At 47.2% G+C, this 19,529-nt stretch overlaps 1 protein-coding gene across 4 annotated transcripts in view; it reads left to right on the top strand.

Moving 5' to 3' along the window:
• Positions 1–19,529, top strand: part of TBC1D17 (TBC1 domain family member 17) — a 743,081-nt gene that overhangs the window by 404,960 nt on the left and 318,592 nt on the right. For all 4 annotated transcript variants that reach the window (XM_069605252.1, XM_069605249.1, XM_069605253.1 and 1 more), the window contains 3 exons: positions 5,297–5,458; positions 7,222–7,353; positions 7,883–7,986. In XM_069605252.1, coding sequence (XP_069461353.1) covers positions 5,297–5,458; positions 7,222–7,353; positions 7,883–7,986 — 398 coding nt within the window. The remainder of the gene's footprint in view (positions 1–5,296; positions 5,459–7,221; positions 7,354–7,882; positions 7,987–19,529) is intronic.

The raw sequence follows: 19,529 nt of genomic DNA, 5'->3' as shown, positions 1-19,529 counted from the left end.
TTTACAGCTGCTAACATCTCTGCATCTGTAATTGTGCAGGTGGCGCTAGGGTCACACATGTTGCGTACCAGGCCCCTGTTGCCACTCCCTGTTGCCACTCCTCAACTCGTACATTGAATGTCAGTTACAGATGAGAGCGGTATCAAACCCAGTTCCTACGCTTTAGATTTTTCCAACACACGGCAAGGGCTCACCCCAATGCCCTGCCGCCTGTGCCAACTGCAGTGACTGCTTCTCTATACTGAGGCCCCACTCCGCTGTGTAATGGGCTTCTTAAATAACTTGCCGCCTCCAGCAATGGTAGGAGAAAACAGACTGTACTAAGAAAAGCTCTGGCCACTGAGGTGACTGCTTCTCTCCACTCACGCCCCACTCCGCTCTGCAGTGTAATGGGCTTCCTAAAGAACTTGCCGCCTCCAGCAATGGTAGGAGAAAACAGACTGGATTCAGAAAAGCACTGCCTATTGCAGTGACTGCTTCTCTCCACTCACGCCCCATACATTTATTCTTATTTACATAAGTATGGTACATAAATACTTAATTAGCACACATAGGAACTCTTAATACTTTTCAATGGTAGTTGCTCGCGTTTACAATTGTTAGAGTTTGACACTAATGACACTTCTAATGTATTATCAGTACTACCGCGCACTTGCATTACTTCACAGATATACAGTAATTGTACTTAGTTTGCAAAACCATATAAGATAAAGTCTTTTAGGAAGGAAAAGGGTTGGTTAATCACACAGCAGCAGAGCTTAATGTTCTAGAGACACTGTTCAGGATAACTAATGCTTTTAAAGTCCAAGCCCTAACTATACGACAAAGTCAGTGTAGGAGTGGATCCAAAGTCTTAGGAATTAGCAGAACAGCACAAGTTCCTCAGGATACTTTCAGACTCTAGGATAAGTCAATTAGCAATATAACACCACGAGGGGGACCCTGCAAAAGGAGTCCTGGCCAGCTTAGGTCAGAGGTAGGATGGACACCCTGGACACCTCTTCACACACTCCAGTCACTCTGGAGCAACTTCTCAGTTTAAGTTAAGTTATACCTTTCACTCCACAGTACCTTAGGCTAGAAGAAATGCTTGTAGCTGGATTCTCTTCTGTGCTGCAGCGACGGTCCTGGTCTCCTGATTCCTCAGTCTGGTGACAAAACAAAAAGGACTTTGAATGGGCTATCTCAGAAGCAGTTTCAAGAGAGGGAGAGGACCCCTGGCATGGATTTCTTCAGTCTCCTTGGTCAGTCTGCAGTTTTGGCGCCTTTTTCTCTGTGCCAACAATGGATGGTATTCGCCCTGTCGATCTTCTTTGCTTCTGAGGTCCTGCACTGTGGTGAGGGGATTTAGGGAGTTGAATCGTGCCTCTGGTGGTTCAACTAGAGCTCACCAAAGTTCTGGATGGATTCGGCCCTTCTGCCCACTTCTGAAGGAAGTGTCAGGATTAAATCCTTGTGACACGTCCTACACCTTGTAGTAGGTAGGGGAGGAACTTGAAAAGGGATCAGGAGAGATGGGAGTCCTACAGACGGTTAATTATAAACACATATCCTAGAATTACCATGCCAGTACAGTTTGAACATATTGTTCCTCAGCTACCTCTTAACACTTTGTAAAGCAGATGCAGCTATGTCTTTATAGGGTAAAGTATGGTAAGAACCAGATCCACCCCATGAATGTGGGCAAAGCAGCAACCATCCTAGGAAGACCTAGAGGGGACCCCCTTGATCAGCTCCATATCCAGGTTCGATGCCCATTTAGCTGGATAGGATGGATGCAGAACAGGAGTTTGACCAATGTAGGCCGTTTGTAATACATGGTAGAGGGGGCCTACCGAATAAACGTGTCCACTGATGAAGAATTCAAGGAATATATCGGCGCCAAGGACGAATGTTGCCAGGCACTGCGGATTGAGCCCTGGAATGGGGGTACTTTTCAGGTCTAGAGAAGAGCTCTGGTACTAAGGGGCTCAACCATTGATGCCCCAGACTGAAAGCATGAGTAACCTGGGTACCCAGGAAAATCATCCAGCAAGTGGAAGCAGTGACGGAGAAGATGCAGGAAAAAACAGGTATCCAACCAAGGTTTCAGGCCAGCTCAAGGGGGCAAGAAAGGTCAGCCAGCCAGCAAAGAACGGCAATGGTAGGAGGCAACTCCTGACTGCCTAAGACAGAGGTTGGATAGAGTGGCAGCGAGTTACCTCTCACCCAGGTCAGGGAGACGCTCCACCCCAAAGTGCTTGGTCCAGGATAGTTTCTCAGGAAGCAGCTCTGGAGTGGCCAAGAGCCTCTCCCAAGATGGAACAGGCTGGCCAATCAGCATTGTGGACTGGGAGGAGTATGAGAAAGAGCCCAGGATTAATTTTCAGAAGCTTTGATAGAAACTGGTAGAATGGAACCAAGACCCAGACCATTTGACCTGACCAGGTTCTCCTCCTGTACAGCAGCTTGTTATTGCAACAGTCGTCTAGCAGGTAAGAATATGGGGAATTTACATGGATTTCCAATGATAACACATTCACTTGGGGCTGACCAACAACCAATCGGGCTGGCCCTTAAAAGTGGCCACACACTGACCAATCTCATACAAGATGCAGATTGGGGCTTCCTGGTGCAGAAAACCAGGGTAGCTCAGTTCAAACCACTCTAGAGGGTACTGAGAGTGAGTCCACATCAGCACAACCACCATTTTAAACCTGCTTCAAGATCAACAGAGACATGGATTGTCCAAAATTAAAAGGGCCAGGTGTTAAGCTCACCTGGTCTCTCTGGAGGCGTTGGGGCACGGTTGCAGCCCTCCCGGGGGTGAGGTTGCTCGGGTCCGACTTTGCCCTCTGCGCTTATGTGGTGACTGGTGGTAATAGATGATGCTGCTCGGGACTGCTCCTGTGTGGAGAATAGGGGGCGTGAGTATGCCAGTTTGTGCACCTGATCCCCTTCCATACCCCTTCTCCCAAACCATGGTACCCGTGGGATGCGCTTTCCCTTGAAAGCTCAACTGTTGATTAGTTTTGGTGAGCACTCCGTCCTGCTGCTTCTGGCAGGGGCGCTTGTATGATCTAGACCGAGTTCCTTCACTGGTACCTTGCACGTGGTAGTCCAGTCCTGCTGCAACTAAGCCACTATACTTCAGGTAAGTGTTCCTGTTTGCCTTTGTCTTTCCTCGTCTGTTTTTGTTGTATTGTAAAGTTTGTTGTCTTGTATTGCTGTCTGTTCCACTTTCACTTTTGATGTTTGCTCTTTTGCTTTCTGCCCTTGCTGGTGATGTTGCCGGCCCGGCAGAAGCTGCGGAGCTCGAGGCAGCAGCAGGAGGGAATGAGGAACGAAGTTGCAGCGGTACAGTAGCTGGTAAATTGTTAACTAGGAGGCGCGCAGGGTTCAAATGCGGCGTGGCCCAAGGTCGGATGTTCTAACCTTGTCCTTCTTCTTCTTCTTCTTCTTCACAGGGTCTAAGCTCGTGGATGCGGAGTGCGGTGCTGCGGCGTCGGGATCAAGATCACTGGATGTCAGGTGATGAGTCTGCAAATGAAGCGATGAAACACTGGTTTCCTGGAGGTGAGTATGCAGGAGAACGCCTGGTTTCAAAGGTAAGTAAACTGGTCCAAGCAGCTGTGGATGTAAGGTTGCACGTGAGTGCACAGTAACGCGAAGCACCGGCCTTAAGGATGGAGCAGCTTATATAGCTGAGCTTCTGAAGCCACGCCCACCAGGTTCAGCCTGCCTGCCACACCCGATGAGTCGGCACATGAAGACCAGGCCTAGGGAGCCACACCAGATGAGTCAGCACATGAGGATGTTCTCTGGAATAGAGGCTTTCAGCTCCTGGAAAGTTCTTGTTAAATAAAAGCACTCCTGCACTGAAATAAAGTGTTCCTGCTCACATCTCTATATGAACCTGGCGCCAAAGGCAACAGGACTGAGTCCATCCAGGGCCCCTGTGTTTATGGGTCCTAAAGCGACATAAGTGAGTCAAGTGACCCATGCCCCCATCACTAGATGGTGTGGTTTTTGTGTTCTGGGGCCTGTGGCCATGACACCAGGTCCGAGTTTACAAAAAAATGCAATGTCTACCACATTGATGCGTTTGGCCACTACACAGTATACATTATTGCATGCCTGGTGGAGCCAAAATTAAATTGCAGCTGCTACCATCCTCAACACACATTCAATGTGACAGTCAACCTGCGACCAAAATGTAGGTGCTTAGGAAGCAGCCCAGGCCTGCAATCCCATGGCCTACTAGGGACGCACATCAGGCAGTGGGTTGAAGGAGCAAGGGGACTTTATAGCAGTCCCTCTGGGTAAAAAAATAAAGTCACGAAACCAGGGAAGTCTGAAAAGAAGAAAGCAGATGTTTAGGGGACTTACAAAGTGGGTCCAGAGAATTCCAAATATTGAATTCTGTTCCAACACAGGTGGTTGCAGCAGAAGGCTCAATGGGCTACACTCTCGATGTGCTCACACATCTCACCGAACCACTACATGAAAATAAGTGGAGGTGGGTGGAGGAGCAGAGGCAAGAGAACTTGTTGTGCCTGGTATGTGGACTTACTGCTTTGTATTGTGCATTCCTGAGGAGAGCCATTTTGCACCTAAGGAGCGATGTGAGAAGAACTTTGCATTGCTGGACCCCTTGAGGGGCTGCAAAATAAAAGTTATAGAGAGAGGGGGAGAGGAGTATGGTCTTGTGGAAGCGTGGTAGGAAAGCCTTTGGACAGTTTGGGAAGAGCTGTTGGCGATTCCTCATTCCCACATCGGATCTTAATTGATCTAGAAGTTGCTTGTTATAAAATCTCGACTCAATCCTGCACTATGCACTAAACAGGCAAGCTCAACATCAATGAATCAACCTTGTCCTTGAATACATTTTTGTAACAACTCTACCAACTAATTTGTTTGACCCTGCACCTTCAATTTCAAATGCAGTGTTTTTAAGCATGGTGATTAGAATGTAACACCTTGAAATGGATAAGCATGTGTGTATATAATAAACTATCTTCAAATTGCACATCTCAATATCGTAAAGTTCTCAGAATTTGTGGATATCTTGAATTATCAAGAATGTGTGCATACAACAATGCCAGATTTTGCACATACTAGGAATTGGCAAAGGTGTGCACATACTGGGAATTATTAAATGTGTACCATGATATAGTGTGGATTTTCTCATTCTATGTGGTTGGTTTTGGTTGTTGTGTCGCTTTGCAGTGTTTTGCAGGTTTTGGATCTTATGATGCTGTTTTACATTAGATGATGCCACAATTTCTTATGCTGTTTTTTGATGTTCTTGTTTTAGAGGTTTCTACATGACCCTTACACTGCCACTTTCGTCAGTTTCTCGAAAGTAACCAACTTTTTTCGTGGTGCTCTGAAACCACAAGAGGGTCTTCACCAGAGGCCACTGTCTGAGATGGCTACCGGGCTGGAGGATGAGCCTGGTTTCGAGGTTATTAACTGTGTAAGTTGATGATTCCGTTGGAGGTTTCAAATACATGCAAACCTGAGTTTGGCAGCAGGTGAGTTTGGCGTTTGCCCATTTCCTTACTGTGACCAGAAAATACACTAACTTTACCCCTCTATAATCCTCTGCCCTGTGGCCCAATCTACAATATTCTTTTCCATTATTGTTGCTTCTCAAATGTTCTCTACCCTCTCTAGCTGGCACAGGGTTTATTTAAATGTAGAGGTAATTTATATTACTTGGAAAGCAAAAGTTGGTATACATTATTTTAGTAATTCATGCAACAACAACAAATGTGGAAAATATAAGTTGGCTAACCTCCCACTCTGCCATGCTCTGTCCTCTCCCTCTTACCAGATACCAAATGGCACGAGCTTGGAGAAATTGTGAGCTCTGCCAGGGTGTCACAAACCCACTACCTTCCGGTCAAGCTGAAAGAAAGGAAGTGGGTCTGCTATCGCAGGGAGACTTTCCCCCTGAGCGCGCACCCGTGGGAACAATAACAGAACCTGGGTCTCAGGTGAAAAGGCAGGAGGACAAAACCAGCAGATACTATAGAGGGAGACAAAAAGAAAGAATACAACATTACTATGGTGAACACGAAAGCAGATCTCAATAACTCCCCTTTCTTCTCCCCAGTGCCCTTCCTACCTGTGTTTTTCTGGGAAGCAGAAGAATAACTATCAATGTGATTCACTCCTAACCATAGATATATATGAAATGTCCATAGGCCAGGAAAACTGCACTACACTAGTAGCCAGTGGACACAAAAACAGTCCAAGGGATGCAAGGAGCTAAACCTGTACGAAACGAGGGCACAATCTAATGGATGAGCTAATAATGTTCAATTCCATGAAACCCCATCTTTACTTCATGCAGAACAATCCAGGATAGACAAAATCAGATGGCAAACCCAGCTGAAACCCGAGCACATGCAGGAGTGGAATACAGTGCAGTCTGAGGAATACCAAAGCAGAAGAGGGCAAATCGAAAAGGAGTCCAGGAAACGTTCAGAGGTCAGGCAACAAGGAAAACACCAGTCAATACACAACTGAAACAGGCAAATCCAACGGGCAATCCAGAGAAACACAGCTGTCTGTCAAGAACAAAAAGCCAATATTCAACAGTAGACCAGAGACAGTCTAAAGATATGGGAATACAGTTGAGAAGCACAGAGCCCCATCAGCTCACCCTCTTTAAAGAAGCAATGACCGGTGAATAGCGGTTTCGGGTCACATTCGGAAAACGCTGATGTAATGCTGCCATGCGTTCCATCCTTACGGCCACATATTTCTGGGGATTGTAGTTTCCTATACTGCTGAGAAGTACTCAGTGGACTGAGGAAGGGGAATGATAGTGGCAGGATATGGCGGCTGGCTGTGCGAGCTGCCAAGGGACACGCCAACCACCTACCCACTTGGTACCCCTTGGGTACGCTTAGGAACGGAAGCGACAGCTGTCTGACAGCATGTCTGACACGGGGACATGCTAAATTCAAGTTGCAGACTTCACTTACTCCTTCACTTGAAACCTAATTCCCTTGTGGAGTACAATCCTACTTCATTGTAATTGAATTGTTCCTGGTCTGGGCATGCTGTCTGTTATTACATTGGTGGCTTAGCTCTGGTATCTGAAACTGGTGTTAATGTCTTTCCCAAATCATTGAACACATGTGAACCTTTGCGTATGGCCATCACTAACCGGTTCCATTCACCAAAGTATCAGTTCCATTTACCAAAGTCTTCCTTCATGTTTTGCAGCAAGCTGAGCTGGGGGAGCGACCAACAGTGAAGCGGGGGAAACCATTGACTGAAAAGGAGTGGGAGAACCACCTGGACCCTGAGGGCAGAGTGAGGGATGTAGATGAATTGAAGAAGAAAATCTTTAACGGGGTAAGTGCTGCTTAGAAGCTGAATGTAGCTGTTCTGGAATGTGCTGCTTAAGAACAGGCCCTAGCTATGTAGAAACTGGGCACTTACAAGTTTTTTTGGGAATGCTTTTTCCTTAGAAGTAAGCAAAAGCTGCGTATGAATGTGATGCTCAAGAAGTGAAATGGCCATATACAATTATATTTCTTTGGAATTGGACATAGCTTTTCAGGAACTTGATTGCCCAGAAACTGAGGATGACTACACAGGATCAAGCTGCTCAGTGTTCAGTGTAGCTACATGTGCTGTCCAGGGACTGAGTGTATATGCTCAGTGGCAGCTTCAAACATCTCAGAATGATGGTGGTTAGCCTCTGAATGTAGCAGCTCTGGAATATTCTTCTCCTGGGATGAATGTAGATGCTCATTGATGTGTTTCTATGCTCTGATTTTTGGCTAGGGTATGTTGCTGAATTACCAAGTGTAGCATCATCTGGATTCACTGGTTAGGAGCAACACTTCAGAGATATAGTGACTTATGTTTTCTACCCCAGGGCCTTAGCCAAGGAGTCCGAAAGGAGGTCTGGAAGTTTCTACTGGGATTTCATCCCTGGAACAGCACAGCTGAGGAGCGTAAAGCTTTGATTCGAGATAAGACGTAAGTACAGTACTCACCAAGCAGGTTCGATTAATGCAGTCAGTTTGTCTCTGATGTCTCGTATGTGTGATAAAAATTGCAGAAGCCTTCCCCTATTCACTTGGGGTGTGATTATTATAGACCAGCCCTAATGACCCCCCCAGTGTGTAATCGCTTTATTGATATGTGGGTGTAATTAGGGTACTCAGACCATCCACTATGTGCATTGCAAACAGTCAAACATTTCTGTTTGCAAATAGGATAATAATACCCACATCTGTGTGGTGTGATTAGAACAGCCGGACGCTTTTATTTGTGTGCTTAGGTAAATTAGGTACTCTCTTATGTGCTTTAGCATAACCAGGACCTTCGCAGTATTGTCATGAAGGTGGCAGCGGAGACCAAGAAGGATGCCAAGAGCACATAGTTCGTTCACTGATTTAATAGGTGTTCTGTACAGTGGGCTAACAAAAAGCGTAATAAGAACAACAAAATAGTCAGAATTGTATTTCTCCCTGGCTGCAGTTGCCAGGTCCCCTTGGTTCTGGCATCAAAGTCACAGTCCTTAGAGCTCTTTAGGTGTTATTCCACCTCCTTCTGCCCTGCTCTGGCATTGGTGGATCATGGAGATTCAGAACCCTCTTCTTTTCAAGTCCTTTGAATTTCCAGGGAGGTTGCACCATCGCCTTCTTCCCTGGCAATGCGGGCTCACAGGGTTCCCAAACCACCTTCTTCATGTACCTCTAGGTGCAAGCTATCCAGGGTCCCATACCCCTGGTCTACTGCAATTCTCACAGCCTGGTGGTGGTCTTAGATGGCAGGAATAGCTAGCAGGGGGAGCCCTTAAGCAGGGTGGCTAAATCGTGGCCAAACCTTCTCCTCCTTGTGCAAACTGTATGACTGACCTGGCCGGCTGGAACCTTTGCCTTCTGGCTCGCTAGACCCTGCTCTCCCTCATGGTCCTCCTTGTTCCTAGGCCTCCTCGACCTCTTCCTTGCCTCCTCTGTACCACACTCCCTTGGTGTTACTACTGGTTCTGTCTCACTCCCAGACTCTAGTATACTCCTTTCTTTGGGCGGAGAGTCTTGTCCCCGCTGCCTGACCCTCTCCTTTCGAAGCTTTGGCTTCCAGTTCTACCACCTTCTGAATGTCTACAATTTCCTTATGCTTGCTTTCCTCCAATGTTTCTCCCTCTTTTCTTTGCAATCCTTCTATAACAACCTCCTTCCACTCCGCACTAGGTATTGCCATTCAAGCTTTGGCCTCCTCCCTCCCATCCCCTGTTTGTATCCCATCCTTCAACTGTGCTCCTGTTTTCCTCCCCCCTCCTTCCATTTTATTTCATCTTCTGTTATAGCATCCTTCCAATCCAATCTAGGTTTTACCTCTGAGCTCCTTTCCTCTTCTCTTATTACCACCTTCTTTCACTCATCTAGAGATATTACCTCTGCCTTCCATTTCTCTTCTCCCCTCCTTCCATTCCACTCCTGATAGAATCTACTCCCTTCTTTCCTCCTCTGTTTTAAATACTACCCTCATATCCATTGAAGATTTAACATCCCATCTCCTTTCCACACCTTCAGCTCTTACTACCTACTCCTTCTCTCCTCTCCCAGATCTGTATTGGACAGCCGAACCCCAGCTGGTCAAATGTTTGCTCCTCCCATCCTCACCAGCCAAATCATGTCTGCCAGTATGGCCGACATGCCTTTTTTTCCTTATCTTTCGAATTGTGTCCCACTCCCTTCTGTTTTCCATACTCTTATTCATGAGCAGGCTGCCCTCCCCGCACACCTAGACTCTAAGACCCTACCATGTACCATCCCCTCTACCCCTGTTCTTTACAGAATCTCCTCCCCACCTGCCTTGACTTCTCTCCCGCTTCTAAATGGGGGTTTTCACCTCCTATACCCCACTTCGCACTGTGATCTCCCCCTCCTACCAAACCCAATGCCCCACAACCTCCTTACCTTCTTCCTCCTGCGTGGAGCCCCAGATGCATCCTTATCATACAAGTTCTTTCACAGCACCGTCAAAACTGATGACTTGCTGCACATCGCTGATCGCCCCTGTCGGCGCACCGTACAGTTGGTGCTGAGGCTTGACCCAACTGGATTTGATGATTCATGAGTTGGTCCAGGTGGGTAAACCTCCTCTTCTGCTACCTCTCCAATATCCTTTCCTCCTCCACCTTTCACCTGGCGCAATCCTCCTGTTCCTGCAACTCACACTGCCAGTCTAGATTATCTTGTTTCTATGGGGCTCTCCATTCCCCTTGAGTGTGACTTCGCCAGAGGGTCTGCGCCCGTTAGTGATAATTGGTTGACGGAGGGTCTGTGCCTGTTAGTGATAATTGGTTGAGCTCTGGAGCCTTTAACGTCCCCTGGGTCAGAATGAGGCTGAGGGGGCTGGACTATTTTTGTAAGAACCTCTGCTGTCCTGTGTGTGTATATGGTGAATATAGAACATCTGCGCCTTGGGCAAGACTGTTGTGAAGGTTTGGGCAGATGGGTTCACTTTGGGAGGGCTAGGGGCAGTGATAGCACTTTCTCTAGGTTACCAACAGTGTTGGCATTGAACCTGCATGTTCATGAATTCGCAGACTTTGTTTGCAGGTCCACTCACTTGAATGGGTCTGCAACGTTTGTGGAACCCGTGAAAAAAGTATGTCTGGCATCCTGGCGCCTGGGATTCACATTTAGCGTCTACTCAGGATGTTTGGGACAGGGTTGGCTTGCCCAACGAGTCTGGTTTGTGGTAGGGATCTGTTAGTCGGCCTAGGTTTGGAAGGAGTTATGGTGCTGCTACTTTGACTGACTCCTGCCTAGGGATCTGTTAGGGAGAATGTTCATTTCAGTGCTTAAATCCTTCCACCTTAGAAGACCCCCTGTTAGGGAGAATTATCAGTGTGCTAATTCCTCTCTACCTTAGAGACCCCCAGCACTTCTGCTGGAATCTAGGACTTTTTCATTTTTAACCTGGAGAGAGTGAGACCCTTTTTCCCACTCTTTCGTGTATTTTAATGTGATTTTAAACACTGTTTCTTTTGGTTGCGGAGTCGACAAACTCCATAGGCATCATCTTTTACATTGTGTCACACAGCACCTTCTTTGCAGTAGCACAGGGAAGTCTTTCAGATTTCCCAAAGGTTTAAATATCTTCTCTTGGATAAACTACTGTTTCCAAGAGCAGTGAAGTGAATTTGACTTTACTTCTTTGTGGAAAGGTCCTTCTTCAGATTTACTCTACGCGCCAAACCAGGTCTGGTCCCTTTGTTTGTTTTGCATTTGGCGGGATTCACGAGTGAAGCCCACCTCTGGCTCCAGGGTGTCTGGCGGGGGCAGGAAGCGAGGTAAGTGCCCAAAACCCCATGTTCTTAAACTCCTAGGAGACAGGAATGTACTCTTAGGTGATTGGCCCGCTGGCTGTCCAGCAAGGACAGCCACCCTGCTGTGTGACTGACAGCTAGGCTTGAATGAATGGGGGAAACCTGCATCATAAATCCCTTAAGTGGGCTCCGACACTTGGAAGGTACTGCACACGCTGGCTAAAATCTGGGTGGTGAACTTGGAGCTTGAACAAATTAACTTTGTCAATCCATTAAACTAATAGAATGTATGTTAACCACCCCCATTGCTCTGGGCAACCCTCCAGACCATTGTTGTTTAGCTTGCCAAGCCAATACAGAAAGGGGAAAGACCATATGCAAATCAGGCTTGGTCCTTACCCAAATGGGGCAGTCCTGCCTGCTTGGTCACATCCCTTCTAAACGCGGCCACAAGCAACCATATGCATGTTTTAGCCTCATTGGTGTCATCAGTGTGGTGTAGATTGGTAGGCTCAGGTCCCACTGTGAGGAAATGGGGTGCAATCTGTGTGAATGAAAGCCTATGCGGCTGAAGTCACCAAACAAGGCTAATAAGCCCTGGCAATGTAGTGAGCTGGGCCCTCGGATGATGCTGGGACTATAGTTCCCATGAACTACTTCGCGCTAAGTTGAAACCGTGGACGTCACAGATCAGGATGCTTTTTAGCCCCTCCACGTCCCGTGCCGCTTGCTGGTTATTGTTTGGTGTTTAAGGCATGGGCCGAGGAGCAGGAGCAGTTCGGAACGTTGACTGTAGGAAGAAACACAGGGGCTTTCGGGTGACTCCCTCCTTATTGACTATCATTTCCCTGCACTCATCTGGCTGCCTGGCGAGCTCTCGGGAGGCTCCCCGAACCTGCAGGTGTAGGCCTCTCTCCTATACAGGACTCCTATACTATACAGGACTCTCAAATCTAGCTATGTTTAGACTGATACTCAAATTGCATTGTTAGGTGTAGACCTCTCTTCCACTATACAGGGCTCTCAGATCTAGCTGTGTCTAGGCCGATACTCAGATTGTATTGTTAGACACCAACTGTATCTAGGCTGGTATTCAAATTGCATTGTTAGGCTCTAACTGTATCTAGGCTGGTACTCAAAGTGCATTGTTATGTGTAGGCCCCTCTCCCACTAAACAGGACTCTCAAATCTAGCTGTGTCTAGGCTGGTACTCAAATTGCACTGCTATGCTCCAAATGTATTTAGGCTGATGCCCAAATTGCATTGTTAGGCTTAGGCTCTAACTGTGCTTAGGCTGATACCCACATTGCATTGTTAGGTGTAGGCCTCTCTCCCACTATACAGGACTCTCAAATCTAGCTGTGTTTAGGCTGATACTCAAATTGCATTGTTAGACTCCAACTGTGTCTAGGTTGCTACTCAAACTGCACTGTTGGGCTCTAACTGTATATAGGCTGATACCCAAATTGAATTGTTAGGTGTAGGCCTCTCTCCCACTGTACATGACTCTCAAATCTACCTGTGTTTGGTCTTGTACTCATCTTGGACTGTTAGGGGTGTACCCCCCTCCTACTATACAGGATTCTCGAGCATAGATATGCTTAGCCTCGAACTCAGACTCTGTTTAGACCAACCTGACACACACCTAGAGGGGACCAGACTGTGATAGTATAGTACCAACCCTCCACCAATACCTCATAGACCTACATAGACAGCTACCGAACTTAGTCCTACGCCTCCCGACAACCGTACGCCCAGTAATCCCCAACCCCACCAGACAGCGCTCCTAGGATACTTACCGAACCCACCTGAAGAATAGACAGCACCAAAAGCACACAAGCTTACTAACACAAGAGGAAACACCAGTACTGCCTAGCACAAGACACCACAGTCAACCACTCAATCTGCATTTCTGCACCAAGCACCAAAATTCCCCAGACCAGGAAGGGGCGCCGAGAAAGAGCACAAGATAAGGCCACATTGGACATAGACACACAAATTCAACGCACCCCTACAGAAACAACCTCAAATCCAGGAAACGCATTGCCAAAAACCAACACGACCAGAATGAACTTCGAAAGGGAAAAATCCTTATATCTGACACCATACCTCGCAGCAACCCCAGAACTTGGATACCCCAACGACACAGAGACATCAAGACATGCAAAGAACAGCCTGAGACAACCAGAAAAAAGACGGGAGCACCCAAGAAGAATGTGGGAAGACTCCGACCCCATACATCACAAGAACAGAAGCACACCATCATCACCCAAGGCACACCAGACAAAATGACGAGGCACTAATAACCAACAACCCAAACATCAACCTAACTGAACAATTCAATGAAGAAGAAGCCTTCTCTGATCTTCATCCAACCATCATGAATAGGGAAGCACCGCTATTGAACAGCTAAGCTTTCAGTCTAGTAGACCGCTTCAATGAAGATGCAGCCTTCGCTGATCTTCATCCTCCTCCAATCAACACCAATAAAGATGCACCGCAACCAAACAACTGCAAACCAAAACAAGGAACTACTAACACCAAAAAGCTCCACTGCAACCTAACCAATGCAAGGTCAATGTCCAAACATGCCACCAAAATATACGATCTGCTTTGTGACGGAGGGATTGACATCCTATTTGTAACAGAAGCATGGCTATATGACAACTACAAGATCAACCTAAACAGCTGCCTGCCTGAACACTTCAAATGCATCCAAGCAAACAGAAAAACCTAAAGAGGGGGGGGACTGGCAATCATCCACAAGGAACACCTGGATATCAAACTGGAAGACCCACTATACATTGATAAATACGAATCCTTAATCATGTGTCTATCAGTAAGCCCCAAAACAAACCTGAAATTCATACTGATATACAGACCACCAACCTACGATGCAACCTTCGTAGACGGTGTCACGGAAGCAATCACCATCCTAGCCATCAAACACAATCACCTGATCGTCCTCAGAGATTTTAACATCTAGTTCGAAGAAGAAACAACAACCACACATAAATCTCTAACCAGCCAATTAGCAGCAATGAATCTACAACAACTAGTTAAAGGAGCAACCCACTTGGCAGGGCATACAGGACGCAATCTTCGCGAACAAACAACTCCTTACCACAGCACCCCCAATTCAAATACTTTGGAGCAACCACCTCATCATCCCCTTGGTAATCAAAATGACCACTCCAGTAAATAGGCAACCAGAAAAAACACTGAACACCTTGAAAAGAAACTGGAGAACCATCAAAAACTCCAATCTAATTGAACTCCTGGAGCTCAGAAAACTGCACCCAACATTTATGGAAGAAGGTGACCTGATCAAAAAAGTAGCCCTGCTGCACTTCTGGATTGTAACAACTATAGACAACACCGCTAAAGAGAAACCTTTCACTTCTTCTCATAAAAGGGCAATGGAAAAATGGTTCAGCCCACTACTAAGCACCATGAAAAGAAAAAAACGAAGACTAGAACTAGATTGGAGAAAACAAAACAACACTGCGAATAAGCTGAAATTCCTACAACACAACCGCACATACAAAAAGGAAATCCAAAAAGCGAAGAGGAAACACTACGACAACCGAAGATTTGAAGCACCAAACACCCAAAAATAACACTTCAAAATCATAAATGAAATAAAAAATCCACTGGGCTGCAACAACTCACCAACTCTGTCTACAAAACTATGCAATGACATTGCAGACCACTTCAGAAACAAAATCACCAACATCCAACAAACCATACAAAGCAGACCACCCGATCCTACTGCGATACCCACCTACACTCAGGAGGAACACCCAAACTACAAGGCTCTCCAGAAATATCAGTGGAGACCTTTGTCAGACTGGTGCCCCCGGATACATACAAATTGATTCTTAAACAAGGAACACCTGTGGAATATCACAGGAACGTCCTCAACCTTTCTGTCACCACTGGGAAAGTGCCACAAGCCTTCAAATCAGCGTACAGCAGGCCACTCCTCAAAGATACAGCGGGAACCGTAGAGGACCTTTCCAACTACAGACCCATCTCCAACATCCCGTACACAGCCAAGCTGCTCGAAACGTACATATACAAAATGACCCAAGAATTCATAGAAGAGCACTGCCTACTAGACCAGGCACAAGTTGGCTTCAGACCAATGAGAGGAACAGAATCAGCACTCCTTTCATTATGGGATGACCTAAAAATGAACGCAGACTCGGACAACAGCACTGCCTTGATACTTCTAGACCTATCCGCAGCATTCGACACAGTTAATCATGACACCCTCATAAAGAGATTAGAAGGACTCGGAATAACAGACACCGCCCTACTATGGATAAAATCCATCCTAACAAACAGAACGGAAACCGTATGGATGAAACCCTTCAAATCCAGCTCGAGAGATTCCACTTGTGGTGTACCACAGGGATCATCCTTCTCCCGCTACTATGCAACATCTACATATATCTACATTTCTGAGGCTTGTGGAATCTGCTTAGATCACATGCTGTGCATAGGCCGACATCTAGTGGAAAAAACCACTGCATTTTCTCAGCTATATCCCTGACAATGCTACTCCTTCAGGATCCAAGGACCCTCAGCCTCCTAATAAGAGATCTCAGTTTGATACTCCAGCTCAGGGACTGACTTCAGACCCTTACTACATCCTGCATTATCAACAGTATCCGGTTGACCCACAAATACAAATGCTGGACGACCAAACAGTGGTAGAGTATTATGTAGATGATGAGGACCAGGATGAGGACGACGACGAGGAAGAAGTCTACAATATGGACTCTCCGGTTCGCAAGGAACCACAAGTTACTGACTCACCAATAGATAACCAGCCCCTCCTAATGAGGTCTTGGCTAAAGCTGCAGAGAGCTTCCACATAGACACTCAGGGGGCGCAGGAAGAGAGGGACTTTGTAGAGGAGCTAGTGGGTGGCAAAAGGCCCGTTGCTCAAGCCATTCCTATTCTCAAATCAATCCAGTGAAGAATTGATCCTTCCCTTCTCACTCCTAATCTCACTAGGGCTGTAAATCCCAGAATTGAGAAGTTGTTCAGGGCCGCCCAGTCAGACCCACTTTACATAAAGGGTCAAGTTGAGCCCGACTCATTGGTAATCACAAACACCAGAAAAAGAGCGGGGACACCTCTATCTTCATCTGAGGCTCCCCCAGACAAAGAGAGCAAGAAAATGTATGGGTTAGGAAGGAAGGTGGCCTCCACTTCTGCTTACAAGGCAAGAATCGCCAATACCACCACTCTGCTGGCAAGCTATAATTGCCACCAGTGGGAGCAGGTAGCTGCTCTCATTCACTCTGCTCCAGAACCACTAAAGGGCCAGCTAGCCCAAATCGCGTCGGTGGGTAGAGCCGTGTCCGGTTGCATTCTGAAGACGACCTTTGACGCTGCAGATAATGCAGGCCGGCTCATAGCAGAGAGCACTGTCATTAAGAGGCATGCTTGGCTAAGACAGTCAGGGTTTAAACCCAAGACACAGGCTACCCTTATTGACATGCCGGTGGAACCGAATGTCTTCTTTGCAAAGCATTAGAGGATGCACTCAAAACTGCCAAAGACGAGTACGATACTCTGAAGTCCCTGGGACAATTGACAAATAAGCCCACCAATCAAAGAGGGAATAGTAATTTTCGTCGCTCACACGGCCAAAATTCCCAGAGGGGCTCCAATTACACACAGGGACAGGGTACATCGTGGGGTGGCAACCAACAGACTACCCAAAGTTACGGCAGAGGTAATAAAAGGAGCCGTGGTAGAGGAAGAGGCAGCCCAGGCAGAGGTGGTACGCCTCCTGCAAAACAGTGACGTTCCGCTCAGGGTCCCGTCCCACGCATCCCCAGTAGGGGGGCGCATTTCCAACTTCACCCAAGCATGGTGTTAGGCAGAAATCTGTGCAGTTCCCTTGGGGAACACTGCAAAAGATTTAAGACTACAGGTATAGCAGTAAACCCACTTGGTAGCAGTCTGCACCACCCAGATTTACTTGGTAGCTGTGGCTGAGCAGTCAGACTTCCCTCAAGAAGAGTTAGGCAGTATGTAAAGTATACACCATAGGTACTCAAATACAATAGCACAAGCAAACACTGACCAGAGCTTGGTTTGAAAAGTATATAGTTATTTATTTATTAAACACACATAAGTTGAAATCACTCTAGCAAAAAATATAGTAAAAACTCTTCAAACGCAGTTATAATGAAAGCAGTTTCACCCCTTACTCCTATCTAGACAACTCTAGGTTAACACCACATAATTCGAACAGAGGTGAGTGCTTAACGTTAGATGACACTCTAGTAGGATCAAGAAAGGGATGAAAGAAACAGAAATAGGTTAAACACACCACTCTAAGGTCCAGAACACTTGCAATAGGCTCAAAGAAGTACAAAGTCACAGGTGAGCAAAAGTCACTAGGCAGGGCCCACTCTTAGAGTAGCCGGAGCGAAAATGTGCCCAAGATCACACTGTTAGTAGGGATTCAAAGTCTTGCAAAGAGTAAGAAAGAGTTTAGAGTGGCTTAGAAAGTTTAGCCAGGGTGTCCCAGGCACTCCCAGGTTCGAAAGCCGGGGGCTAAAACTACCCCGTACAGTCGGTGGCAAGGGAAGCCAGGCGGAACACGGTACCTTAAGCGGAAAGGATCCTCCGGCGGTGGCAGTTGTTCCAGGCAGTGGCAGCAAGGCTCGACGTCGGTCAGGGGAGAAGAAGTTCTCGCTGAAGAGCAGAAGAAGAAGGTCGTTGCACTGCCCGGGAAGAGACCAGCCGCGGAGTCCTCCGGTTAAAGGGTTGTACCGACTTTCGCGGTTAGGGGTAAAAGTGTGGTATTCCGGTTGCCGGGGTGCTTGGCACGGGCAAGGCGGCCACGAGATACCTCGAGAAGCGGAAAGAAGGTGAAAACTGGTTGTCCCCACCAGTCAAGGGAAGGAGCCACTCCGTTAAGAGTTCTCCTCGGTCGTCGGGAAAGGTGGTGAGACGGTTCCGCAGGGCTCCACCGGTTGGTGTCGTCGAAGCAGGTCGGCTCAGCTCTTCCCTCGTCGGATTCTTGGTCCTGTGGCGACTTCTCAAGTTCCAGTCCCCAAAGCCCTGCTTTTATGCAGCAAACCCCCATTCACCCAGCCTAGCTGTCACTCAAACATGCTAAGTGGTGAGCCGGCCGGCTCACCACTTGGGCCAATCAGGACGGAGTGCGACTTGAGTTACCAAGGTAACTCAGTCCAGGGTGCCTAAATCCCCCTCCACCCCTCCTAAGTACCCCAGACAGAGTGGCACCACTTTGGAGGGCTTCTGTGGAGAAGCCCGCCAAAAGTGGAACAAAGGGCTCCACTTTGGGTCAGAGTTACAGAGGCGAACGCCAACGCCATTTTAGAATCAAGTTTTGGCAAAGAGTCCCAACCGGAGTTATAATAATAAATATATAAGCCGGCGGTATGTTTAAGGCTACCGTAAATAAATAATTAAATGTGTTAGCCTAAAACAATGGGAAATCCCATAGGGAAATATTCGCGGTCGAATATAAAAAGTAGTTTCCACTGCCACCAGCCAAAACTCGATCAGGGGGGACGGAGACGTGCCCCCTCGACTAACAGACCCTGGGGCAATCGAATTGCCCCAGCCAGTACGTCCACAATATGATGGTTTGTACTGGTTCTGTTCAGGATTCAAGACTAGCAAAGTCTTTGGTGACTTTACATGCCCTGGGAGACAGTAGTCAGTCCCAGGGTATGGAGTCTATGTTGGGGAGTCCCTAGGACACCCCTGGGTCACGGCACAGAGGGTGCGGTGTAACCCACATCACAAAAATACATGAGGCCCTATGGAGTAAAAGACCCCATAGCCCATTCAACACAAGGTTTAATCAAGAAAACACACTTCAACATGTCCAAGAGTGAGGGTAAAAGAGTCTCACTCTTGGCAGGAGAAAAAAAGAAACCCCAGAAATCCAGCAAAGCTGCTGGGGGACTCACTAGGTAGGGAAATTCAGCCCAAACAGAGAATTCTCCCTAACACATGGGAAGACGGATCACATCGGACAGATGGGTGCTGTCCACAGTGTCCGCAGGATACTGCATGGAACTGCTGGAGCGCCCCCGCAACCACCCTCCACGACAAAAGATACATTCCCTGGGCCACCAAAAGATCCTCCTCGAGGAAATCATCAATCTTCTTGCAAAGGACGCAATAGAACTCGTCCCGGGCAACCAGGTAAACAAAGGTATTTATTCAACTT

Source organism: Ambystoma mexicanum, chromosome 1p (assembly GCF_040938575.1).
Source record: "Ambystoma mexicanum isolate Mex_15411 chromosome 1p, UKY_AmexF1_1, whole genome shotgun sequence".
In the NCBI taxonomy this organism is placed as follows: domain Eukaryota; kingdom Metazoa; phylum Chordata; class Amphibia; order Caudata; family Ambystomatidae; genus Ambystoma; species Ambystoma mexicanum.
The sequence above is the reverse complement of the archived record's forward strand: the minus strand, read 5'-3'. Positions and strand labels throughout refer to the sequence as shown.